The sequence below is a fragment of the Gorilla gorilla genome, chromosome 2 (assembly GCF_029281585.2).
Source record: "Gorilla gorilla gorilla isolate KB3781 chromosome 2, NHGRI_mGorGor1-v2.1_pri, whole genome shotgun sequence".
Lineage (NCBI taxonomy): Eukaryota > Metazoa > Chordata > Mammalia > Primates > Hominidae > Gorilla > Gorilla gorilla.
This window is the reverse complement of record NC_086017.1, coordinates 51464443-51477179: the sequence shown is the minus strand read 5'-3', so window position 1 is coordinate 51477179 and position 12737 is coordinate 51464443. Positions and strand designations below refer to the sequence as shown.

Genomic DNA, 12737 nt, shown 5'->3' with positions numbered 1-12737 from the left:
AGTGATGCAGGCAGGCACAGGAAAGTGAGGAAAACACTATTCAACCCAAGGCAGCCTTCCCCACAGACACCAGCTTCAGGAAACAACATCTGGCCTGAATTTTTAAGAGTGACATTAGTTTGCTAGGACTTTGTTATTGTTATTTTTATTGCTATTTTTACTTTTCGACAGTGGCAGGGATGTGAGGAGAAGGCTGAAGGAGTTGTGTGTCTGGATGTGTTCTGTTTTTTCATTTGTCCTCCCTACTTTGGGCTGGTCATTAGCTCAGATAGTGTGTTGTGTGGGAGATTGGCCTCTCTTTCAACACTACAGGCAGATACATAAAAGGGGCACAGTTCATCCCCAGGGAGCTGGTCCTGGCAGCTTCCCTTTGGCTCCACTGCCAGGGTCCTCCTGTCTGAGCAGCATTGGCTCTGGCCCACTGCTCCTGCCTCGAGGCATAGGGCCACATTGAGAGCCAAGAGGATGGAAGCTTCCTGCTAAAGCCTAAATAACATGAAAGGGTAGGGCTAGGAAAGCCAAGTGACACAATTAACCTGCCAGAAGGGCATTTGCAGCGCACTGCCATTGGTGTTGGATGAGGGCTGGAATTCTAAAGACAAGCTCAGCATACTGATTGGCAAATGGTGCCAGATGATCCAAATACTCTCTTCTGTGCCAGCTGGAATGTATCACTAATCATAACTTGTATTTGCTACTGCTAGAGGGCCTCTACTGTATCTGTCAGTCAAATTTAAAAATAATTTTAAGTTGCCTTCTCTCATGTCTTTGATCAGAAAGGTGGAGGAAGCCTTCAAATGATGATGCCCCATATAAAAGAAGGGGCTTAAATCTATACCTCCAGACTCCTGGGGTGAGAGCAGCATACATTTTTGGCTACCGAGGGGAGAAAAACATGCTTCAATGTTCTCCCTCTGCCTCCTCAGCCCCTGTCAGAGCCTGCTCAACCCCTAGAAGCCCCAACCACGTTGGCAGAGGGGCTGTTTACCTGCTGCACAACTAATAGAGCAAATGCCCAGGGGCAGTTACCCCAGCACCTTCACCCTACTCCAAACATTCACCCTGTGGACCCCTAAATCCTGGTCTTTCTTCCTAGGAAATCCATATACATATTTATGAGGTAAATGACTGAATTAATTTTAAATTAGCCTGTGTCCTTTCAGTTTAATTCAACTTGTTCCCTTCCCTGTTTCTCACCCTTAAGGGTCAGTATTTGGTACAAAAAGCCATGAGAATGTTTCCCACATCATAATGCTGGATTGAAAGCACTGGAGTAACAACACCCCTGCGTCTGCTGTCCGACGATTTTTGTGGCTTCCCCTCCTTTCAGGGGTTTAAATCCAACCAGGGCTGTGGACAGAAAGTGGGCTGTGGACAGAAAGTGGGCTGTAGTAGCAATGACCTTGGGCCTACTGTAAACCAATGTTCCCTGCGTTGGCCTACAGCCTTCCAGATTTAAGCCCCACAGCTGGAGACAGAGTCTCTGCCACTTTAGAAAGAGGAGTCTGGGGCCTGGCGCAGTGGCTCACGCCTGTAATCCCAGCACTTTGGGAGGCCAAGGCAGGTGGATTACGAGATCAGGAGATTGAGACCATCCTGGCTAACATGGTGAAACCCCATCTCTACTAGAAAAAAATACAAAAAATTAGCCAGGCGTGGTGGCAGGCAACTGTAGTCCCAGCTACTCGGGAGGCTGAGGCAGGAGAATGGCATGAACCCGGGAGGCGGAGCTTGCAGTGAGCCGAGATCGTGCCGCTGCACTCCAGCCTGGGCGGCAGAGCAAGACTCTGTCTCAAAAAGAAAAAAAAAAAAAAAAGAAAAAAAAAAGAAAAAGAGGACTCTGGTAGCAGTAGTGGAGATGAAGCTGGAAGTAGAGATACCCATTAGGAGACTGTGGTCCCTGCTAAGGATGCCAATTGCCTGATGTTAGGTAAGTGGGAATGGAGAGCAGAGGATAGATGCAAGAGGGGCTCAAGGGAGATTCGAGGGTACTTTGTGGCTGACTAGATGAGGGAGACAATAGGGAGGCAGTAGTCCCGATGATTCTAAGGTTTGTGGCTGGTGGCTGGGCAAGCTGTGGGACCTCCAATTGAAAGAGGAAACAGAAAGGAAAGTATGAAGGCAAAGGGAGATGAACTCAATTTAGATTCCATTGAGTTTTTGTTTGTTTGTTTGTTTGTTTGTTTGTTTGAGACAGAGTTTCACTCTTGTTGCCCAGGCTGCAGTGCAATGGTTCAATCTCAGCTCACGGCAACCTCTGCCTTTTGAGGTCAAGCAATTCTCCTGCCTCAGCCTCCCAAGTAGCTGGGATTATAGGCATGCGCCACCACTCCTGGCTAATTTTGTGTTATTAGTAGAGATGGGATTTCACCATGTTGGTCAGGCTGGGTTAAGCTGCCTGTGACACAGCCTTGTGAAAAATCATCAGTAATATGGAAATGTGTCCTCTTCCCGTCAAACATATTTATTTCACTTGAATACTCTGAAGACTTTTCTGAGCTTGGGTCTCAGAGCTCTAGGAATCTAGCCAGGTAGGAGAATGTTTGTGACAGAAAGTGACTGGATGCACCACTACATCCTGGAGCAGCACTTTGGCGCCATTGTACATGGAGTGCATGGTAGACTACCATTCTCTAGAGCAACAGTAAATTTGTTTTCTGAAATGTAGTTTAAGCGTGTGTTGAATAGAATGTGCTATGTATTTTTAAGAAATTGTAGATGCTGCGTGCCCAACACGTGTGTGTGCTTTGCTCTTTATTCTCTCTGTGGTTTCTCATCCCTATGATTAGTTGTGGTCTTTTAATTAGCTATTAATTCATTGTTAAATTCTGGCCTGAACCAAAGGCAAAAGAGAGTGACCATGGTTCACTGTTACTTTTAGTTGTTAAAGGTATTTTCTACCTTGACTATTTAGATCCTTACCAAACTTTTAATCCAGACATCTGAAGTCTTTCAGTGGCATTTACCTTGTCAGATATCACAGTAAAATAGAATGCCCTGTCTGCGGTGAAACTGCTTTGGAAAGGCTGGTCATTTTTCACTAGTGTTTCCTTGCTGTACCCTTGGTATTTCAGAGCTGTCCTCTTTAAGCACTGAAGCAGTTAGTTTTGAGAAGGCTGATTCTTCAGGGTCCAGTGCTCTCCTGCCTTTCATTTGCTGAAACTGTACGTTTTAATGAAGTTGTTTCATCTATGTTGTCAAACACTAGAATTTTGCTGCTTTAATTCTAATTCTCTCTACTGGCAAGTGCTGTGTTTTATCAGAGCCATCAAGTGTTTATTAAATGTCCATGCACTGTGGTGTTAGGCACATAAATTAGGTCAGCTGGGCTTATGGGTTATGGATGAAGGAGTTAAATATTTTCATCATAATCTTAAAGTGTAGTGGGATTGCCTTTTGTGGGCTCTCAATGATGCCATCTTCTGTGAGTCGTTTCCTCTTTTCCCCATCAGCCAGTGCGAACACAAGTATCTGAATAATGTGGCTATTAATAGTGGCCCTAGTATGTATTTTTATTTTGGGCAATACTATCATTCTTTCCTTTCCTGTAATTGTCTAATACCCATATCATGCTTCTTGGGTTATATATCTTTTTTTTTTTTTTTTTTTTTTGAGATGGAGTCTTGCTCTGTCACCCAGGCTGGAGTGCAGTGGCGCCATCTCGGCCCATTGCAAGCTCCGCCTCCTGGGTTCATGCCATTCTTCTGCCTCATCCTCCTCAGTAGCTGGGACTACAGGCACCCGCCACCACGACGGGCCAATTTTTTTTTTTTTTTTTTTGCGTTTTTAGTAGAGACAGGGTTTCACTGTGTTAGCCAGGATGGTCTCAATGTCCTGACCTTGTGATCCGCCTGCCTCAGCCTCCCAAAGTGCTGGGACTACAGGCGTGTGGGTTATATATCTTACAGTGTAGTGAAAAACATTGAGGGCTCTTTTGAAGCTAGAAGATCCCAGTGGTGGGGGTAGGGGACAGGGAACACTGTGGAATGAAAGAGAGGATACGCATCACCATTACAGCCCTAGATTAGTGTTTCTCAGATTTTCACCCCCGCCTACTCTGGACTTCTTTCAGTTCCTCCCAGGTAACACTGTGGGTCCACAGGTGGTGTTGGTTAACCTGGAGTGTGCTCACTGGCCTGGGTGACCCTGACACTCTGCCCTCCTCTGATCACTAGGCAATGCTTCATGGTGATTAGGGGCAAGGTTTCTGCCATCCCATAGACCAAATCCCAGCTTCACCAATGAAGAGTTTGGCACGTTACACTTGACTTCACTAACCTCAATTCTTACTGATAAAAATAGTAGAATGATAGCCCCTTCCATGTTTTTGTAAGGGTTGAATGAGATGATGTAGGTGAAGTGGAGTACAGGACATGGCACATAGTAAGTTCTCAATACATTATCAGTGCTGTCTTGCCCCAGCTTGGGCCCATGTGGCAGCTCTGCTTATAACTGGGCCCCTGACCCTGTCCCAAAGGCCTTGTTGCAGGTCTTCACCTGCTTTCATCTCTCCTTGCACGTATCAGGGCACCAAAAGTGTAGATTCCTTGCTTTATCAGTGAGCTCTGAGGATTGAAAAAATGCATGTATCAAGATTTTACCTAATCTCCTGTGTTGCCCTTTTACCCTGGGATTCAGTCTTAAATTTGGAGAAGTTGGAGGGGCTCTCCCAGAGGAGCATCTAATCATGAAATAGTCTTTAGTCAGAATCATCCCTCCCCTCCAACTCTGACCTGTGGTCTTTGAACGAAACATGTGTGCCCTTGTCTCTTTCCACCAGTCTTCCAGTTATGTCCAAGAAGAAATCGAGCCCCACATGTTTACTCTCATGTTTTCTCTTTTCATATATTCCTCTCCTCTGACTTAAAGAGGCAAATGTAATGTTTTTCAATGCACAGTTTACCCCCGTAAGCTAATATGATTGTGAACCAGAAAAAAACCTTATTAAAGTTGGTAAGATAAATGAAATAGCACAGTTTGATACAAGTTAATAGAAGTATGCTTAATTCACGTTTACACCTGCTCAACTGTCCTTTGCATGGATTTAGCATTCTTTTTGGGGAAATGATGCTCTAGGCCAGAGCAGTAGCTCTCTTATTTCACCTAGAGAACCATGTCATCATCTTGAGCAGAAGCAATTACTGTGCTCCAAGGTCTCCCTCCGCTGCACTATGCAAGGAGGCATATATACCTGTAAGAAGGAAGAGCAAGTAAAGATAATTCTGTAACATAATTTTTATAAAGCCCTCACTTTATTCTGAGCAAAGTTCATGATCTATGGATAGTTTATAAACCAACAAAGACAATAAAGAAAACAGTGTTTTTTAATAACGTCTAGAATATAAGTGGAACAGTTTCCTCCAGACTGATTATGGGATTATTCATCTCTTTTTTTATTCTGTGCATCAAATATTTTTCTCTAAGTACTCCTAGTAATAATGTTAGTGGGGAAGTTTGATAATCAGAGTGTACCTTAGTTTTATACCCCTCTGCAGATTGAGTAGTGGGGCAGGCAGGAGCCTTTATTCTTCAGTGACTCTGGTATCTCCAGGCAGGGGGTCCCGGGACCTGATTGGCTGGGATCTGATTCTGTGTTCTTAGCGTCCAGGGTGAGTTAGCTTTTGTATTGAAGGAAGTACCTATATCAACAAGTGGCACTCACTCATGAGTACAGGAAAAGCTGGAGTATTGGCTTCAGAATGAGCAAAGTAGTTGCCAAGGGTATTATAGAAAATGTGCATTTAGTTACAAAAATGTGTATCTCAAAGAAACAATAGATTTATTTCTAGTAAGACTGACCTATATTTGCTGACAGATGGGTCTTTGAACAAGGAGCAGTATGTGTCATTTTACCAAATGGGACCAAAAATAAAAGATTTATTGGCTCCACTTTCTTCACAAGAAAAGGTTTTCTGTGTATCATTGGTTACTTTATCACGAGTAACATGTAGTGTCATCTTGGTGCTTATTAATCACCCTTTCCTTCCAACCAACTGTAAGAATAATTAGATGAAATTGGTGGCAGACCATCGCTTCCACATTAATCTTCTTAAGCTGGTGTCAGTGAAACATTCAAACATTAACGTTCACTGCAAAAGTGCTCTTAAGCGTGTGTTTCTGAAGTTCAAAATTTTTAGACATCAGTATTTGGAAAGCAAACACTTTGTCTTGTGTTAAACAATGGCATACATGGCAAAACCCATATGAAATCAAGTGGCCCTCATCAGTGGGAGGTACAAATCTGCTGAGAAAGCAGTTTCAGAGTCAGATGCAGTGTGGGTATTTTTGTAAGCCTTGGAAACCACTTGTCCAATCAAGAGGTTCCTGGATTCTCTGCTTCATGTTCTCACTCTGATACGCAGGCCATTAGAAGCCTCACCATCTAGAAGGTCATGGGGCAGAGGAAAAGATAGGATGATGAAGCTGTCACTGGCGCTTGATGCTTCTGCCCATGTGAGTTTAATTGGCCAAAGCAAGTGTCATTTTCATCACTAGTGTCATTTTCCAAGCAGGCGGGGAAATGCCATTCTACTGTATACCTAGGAGAGAGAAGTGGGAAATTCGTTAGTCATTCATAATGACTAACTCAAAAAAAAAATGTAGGGTAGTCATTCAAATGGAAAGGTGGTTCCTTGAAAAGTCTGATAGCATAGATAAAGCTTTGGTGAGTCTGATCAACAAGAGAGAGGACACGGTGTAAAAGGCAATATAAATAGGGGCCAGGGAAATTTTGTGAAGGTGTAATAGAATGCTTTGTAGGATTTTATTACAATATGTGTGAAAATTTGGATGTTGTAGATGGTTTTCTAGGAAAATAGAAATAACCAAATTGGGTCAAGATGTTGTAGATGCCTGAGTAGAAGTGTTTTGTTTTTCAGTTTTTTTTAAGGTCCACTGGTATGATACTGTGAAGTATGTATTTGATCTTCACCCCTGTTTCCTAGCATGCAACTCCTAAAATCCTCAGAAACTCTGTCTTCAGGTGCTGTCTTTTTGTATGCTAATGAGTTGATGGCTGGCATCCCCTAGGGTAGCTTCAGGATGGTGGCTTGTCACCTGAAAGACCAGGGCAACGTTAGAGGGCTGAAAACTTTCAGTCCCAATCTCCACCCTCTGGGGAGGGGAGAGGGGCTGAGGTTAAGTTGATCACTCATGGCCAGTGATATAATCAGTATTGCCTACATAACAAAGCTTCCATAAAAACCCCAAAGGACCTATAACAGAACCCTGAAGTTCAGAGAACTTCCAGATAGCTGAATATGTACAGGTTGCTGGAGGGTGGTGTGCCCGGGGAAGACACAGAAGCTCCACAGTTCTTCCCCCATACCTTGCACTATGCATCTCTCCATCCATGTCTTTTGTAATGTCCTTTATAGTAAAATGGTAAATGTGTTTTCCTGAGTTCTGTAAGCCACTCTAGTAAATTAATTGAAGCCAAAGAGGCAGTCATGGGAAACCCAACTTGACGCTGGTGGGTCAGAAGTTCCAGAGGCTCAGACTTGTGATGAGTGTTTGAAGTGGGAAGGAGGGTGTAGCCTTGTGGGACTGAGCCCTCGCCGTATGGGGTCTGATACTATTTCCCGGTAGATTTTGTGGAGTTGAAGTAGAGAACGCTCAGCTTGTGTCAGCTGCAGAATCGATTGCTTGCTTCGTGTGTGGGGAAAATCCCCACACATTTGGTCACAGAAGTCTCCTGTGTTGATTATTACTGAGTGAGAGAAGAGAAAAACCACTTAGAGTTTATGTGTGTTTTTCCACACAACTGGTAGAAATGTGTGGAGGCTAGCTAGTTGCTTGTATGAGTGAGTTCTGCCAGATATCCTAGAAACACATATTAGATGCACAATAAATATTTTTGGAATAAAATGGGTGGGCAAGGTTAGCATGAGATTGATAGTATAATCAGAAGAGGGTGTCACTTATAAGTCAGTATCACTTATGAACATAGATGCAACAATCCTAAAGAAACTTAGCTGACAGAGTCTAGAAGTATATTAAGAGAATAAACATATGTCTACTTCTTTAAATCTTTGCTCAGATGTCATTTTCTGAAGGAGCTATGCTTTGCTTGCTCTAGCATTGCAGCTTCCCCTGCAGCACTCCCAAGCCACCTTATCCTGTTCCCTATTTTCTCTCATAGTGTATATCACCTTCTAACATGTCTTATAATTATTTGTTATTTATTGTCTTCTCCTCCTGGTACAAGGTAAACACCATAAGGGCAGGGCTTTTTTTCTGTTTTGTTCACTGATGTAAGCCAACTACCTGGAATAGTTGGCACTTAGTATTTGTTGCAAAAATGAATAATCCTGAGTGTGAAATAGGATCCTTGATTGAATTCTGGAACAGAAAAGGCCATCGGTGGAAAACTGGTGCCACTTGAATAGTCTGTAGCTGAGTTGTTAGTATCAGTGTAAATGTCTTAGTTTTGATAAATACAACACGGTTAGGGTGAGATGTTAACATGAGGGAAAACTGGGTGATGGGTATATGGAAACTCTCTGTACTATCTTTGAAACTCTTCTATAAAGCTAAAGTTATTTCAAAAGAAAAGCTTATTAAAATCAATTAAGAGATACCAAGAGGCTTCAGCATTTAAAAAGTAAAATAAAATTTATGTTAAATGCCAGGCATGGTGGCTCACGCCTGTAATCCCAGCACTTTGGGAGGCTGAGGCAGATGGATCATGAGGTCAAGAGATCGAGACCATCCTGGCCAACACAGTCAAACCCTGTCTCTACTAAAAATACAAAAAACAAAACAAAACAAAAAATTAGCCGGGTATGACGGTGCATGCCTGTAGTCCCACCTACTCAGGAGGCTGAGGCAGGAGAATCGCTTGAACCCGGGAGGTGGAGGTTCAGTGAGCCGAGATCGCACCACTGCACTCCAGCCTGGTGACAGAGCGAGACTCCATCTCAAAAAAAAAAAAAAAATCTGTTAAATGACACCTTCTCAATGAGTCTTATCCTGAGCACCCTATTTCAAATCATACGCAGCCCCACTGCTGCCCTGTCAACCTTGCTTCCCTGCTCTGCTTTTTTCTTTTTTTGCCAGAGTACTTGCTGTCTTCTAATACATTATACGGTTCACTTTTTTATTATGCTTTTTGTTGTCTATTTATGTGAGGATAGGGGACTTTGTTCACTAGCATACCTCAAGTGCCTACTACAGTGCCTGGCACAAAATAGCTATACGTTAAAAAACAACCCAACAGCAAACCATATGTTTCTCTGTGGGTGAGGGGTGGAGAAAATGAATATAAAAAGGTCTAGATCAAGCCTACTAATTAATATGCTTGTTGCTTTTCAGGGTTGGACTAGTTATTAGCAGAATAGTCATGGTGAATGGGTGCAGGACTTAGAGCATGGCAAGCTAGACTCCTAGGAGTCTTCATAGTCAGTGGGTACTTACAGGAACCTGAGAGGGAGGAGTACTACCTTACATTTTGCACCTTGTGTGTCTCTCTTGCCTCATCCTAGTTCCAGACTGCAAAGACTGCCTCTTTATTTTTGAATTTTATGAAATTTAATAATTTCAATTATAATCTGTGTTAATTGCTTAATTTTAAAAAATATTCACAGCAATGAAAAAGGGAACAAAAGAAAAGCAAGTTGTAAGACCCTTTAAAAATTACAAAGAAATGATTCTGCCTTTAAAATAAGAAATTGCAACTAAAGAATAACTCATTTTCCATTCTCTTTAGGACCTAAGTTACTGCCTACTATATGATGCTAAGTGTTGAGGAAAGCAAAATTCACAATTCTCTCTTTTAGGTCCAAATGTAGTTTATTGCACTAAAGCGGTAATAAATCAGATCAAATGTACTAAAGTGGGAAAAATATCAGTACCAGCATAATATTGAAACTGCAGAAATATTTGCTTGAAGTAGTTTTCTTTTGTGATATCAAACTCATCTTCAAGCATGATCTTCTGAGTTCTACATACTTGAATTTCTTTGTCACCCACCTAAAGCATGGAGGACCATGTGTTGTCTCTCAGCTCATGGGCAGGGAAGTCTGTGCTGCAGCACTGGTGTCTGGGTGATTTACCCTCCCTCCCAGCTCACTTACCTCACTGATGGGATTTGTCTTAACACAGAAGGATGTGCTTCATTAAAGTGCAAAAAGGTAATCATTTAACCTTGTGCAAAGAATGAAGCAGTGGAGATCATTTGCTTATTTGTCTTTATGATGATGTAATTATATTTCTGTATGGTTATGATGGAAATTATGATCTATTGCAGGAACATCAGGAGAGCATTCTGGGTAATACCATGCAAAGTGTGATTGCATTACTCAGCAATCTAGTTGCCTGCAAAGATTCGAATATGAAACTACTTTATGAACAAGGTAAATGCTTCATAGAATTACTCTCTGATCAAGTTTTGCCTATTCGTTTCTTCATCTTATATAGCATGGAGTCTAGAAGTACCACTTAAAGTTGATTAGTCAAAATAGATAAGAATTTTTAAGTAATATTACTAGCAAAATTTGGAATTGTGGGATGGTTTCTCTAAGTTAATTCATTCTCTTAATGGCATAAAGTCAATAGTCACTGCTTAAAGATGACAAACCAAGAAATAGAGGTGTAATCATAGTATTTAGACTGATTGCTATCTGTCTTCATCTGTTTTCTGTTGCTGTAACGGATTACCTGAGACTGAGTAATTTAAAACAAAAATAAATCTATTTTGTACAGTTCTAGATGCTGAGAAGTCCAAGATTGAGGGGCTGCATGTGGTGAGGGCCATCATGCTGTTGGAGACTCTTTGCAGAGTCCAAAGGCAGTGTAGGGCATCGCATGGTGAGGGGGCTGAGCTTGCTAGCTTAGGTTTCTTTTCCTCCTCTTATGAAGTGACTAATATCCCATCCTAATGACCTCATCTAATCTTAACTACTTCTCAGAGTTCTCACCTCTCAAATACCATAGTTGGATTTCCCATCCTCTTAATGCCATTATAATGGGAATTAAGGGTCAGCATGAGTTTTGGAGGGGAAAACGTTTGAACCATAAGACTGCCAATCAAAATAAAAACAGATATGACCAAAAGTGCCTTGGAAAATGAGACTGGATGAGTTGACAGTGGTTTACTTTATATCTTATGCATTTCTGTACTGTTAAAATTCTAAAAATCATGTACAGTCATGCATTACGTAACTACGGCAATCTGTTCTGAGATACACATCATTAGGCAGTTATATCATTGTGTGAATACCATAGCTTGTACTTACACAAATCTAGATGGCGTAGCCTACTATACACCTAGGCTGTGTGGTATTTATTGCCTATTGCCCGTAGACTACAAACCTGTGCTGAATACTGTAGTCACTTTTAACACAGAGGTGTAAGTATTTGTATATTTAAACATAGAAGTATTGTGAATTTAAACATAGAAGAGGTGTGGCAAACATATGATATAAAAGATAAAACATGATACACCTGTATAGGGCACTTAATATGGATGGAGCTTGAAGGACTGAAAGTTGCCCTGAGGGAGTCAGTGACTGGGTGGGGAGTGAATGTGATGGCCTAGGATGTTCCTGTTCACTACTGTAGACTTTATAAACCCTGTACACTTAGGTTACACTCGATTTATAAAAAACAAATACTTTTCTGGCCGGGTGCAGTGGCTCACACTTGTAATCCCAGCACTTTGGGAGGCTGAGGCTTGCGGATCACTTGAGGTCAGGAGTTCGAGACCAGCCTGGCCAACGTGGTAAAACCCCATCTCTACTAAAAATACAAAAATTAGCCAGGTGTGGTGGCGGGTGACTGTAGTCCCAGCTACTCGGGAGGCTGAGGCATGAGAATCGCTTGAAGTGGGGAGGTGGAGGTTGCAGTGAGCTGAGATTGCACCACTGCACTCCAGCCTAGGGTACAAGAGTGATACACTGTCTCAAAAAAAAAAAAACACCAAAAAAAAAAAAACAAGAAGAAGAAGAAACGTCCCTGTCTGACAGCTGTGAAGAGAGCAGTGGTTCTCCCAGCATGGTGTTTGAACTCTCAGAACGGATGGACTACCTCCTCAAGTGGGTCCCTGACCCCCTTGTAGCCTAACTGGGAGACACCTCCCAGAAGGGGCTGACAGACACCTCATACAAGCAGGTACCCCTCTGGGATGAAGCTTCCAGATGAAGGATCTGGCAAAAATATTTGCTGTTCTGCAATATTTGCTGTTCTGCAGCCTCCGCTGGTGATACCTAGGCAAACAGGGTCTGGAGTGGACCTCCAGCAAACTCCAACAGACCTGCAGCTGAGGAACCTGACTGTAAGAAGGAAAATTAACAAACAGAAAGGAATAGCATCAACATCAACAAGGACATCTACACCAAAACCCTATCTATAGGTCACCAATATCAAAGAACAAAGGTAGATAAAACCACAAAGATGGGGAGAAACCAGAGCAGAAAAGCTGAAAATTCTAAAAACCGTAGCGCCTTTTCTCCTCCAAAGAATCGCAACTCCTTTCCAGCAATGGAACAAAGCTGGACAGAGAATGACTTTGATAAGTTGACAGAAGTAGACTTCAAAAGGTCGGTAATAACAAACTTCTCCAAGCTGCAGGAGCATGTTCTAACCCATCTCCAGGAAGCTAAAAACCTTGAAAAAAGTTTAGACAAATGGCTAACTAGAATAAACAGTGTAGAGAAGACCTTAAATGACCTGAAGGAGGTGAAAACCATGGCACCAGAACTGCGTGACGCATGCACAAGCTTCAATAGCCAATTCAATCA

At 42.2% G+C, this 12737-nt stretch overlaps 1 protein-coding gene across 11 annotated transcripts in view; it reads left to right on the top strand.

Annotated features, from left to right (window-relative positions):
- Positions 1 to 12737, top strand: part of ULK4 (unc-51 like kinase 4) — a 715846-nt gene that overhangs the window by 385746 nt on the left and 317363 nt on the right. For all 11 annotated transcript variants that reach the window (XM_055381350.2, XM_063703713.1, XM_055381348.2 and 8 more), the window contains one exon: positions 10247 to 10352. In XM_055381350.2, the coding sequence (XP_055237325.2) occupies positions 10247 to 10352 (106 nt within the window). The remainder of the gene's footprint in view (positions 1 to 10246; positions 10353 to 12737) is intronic.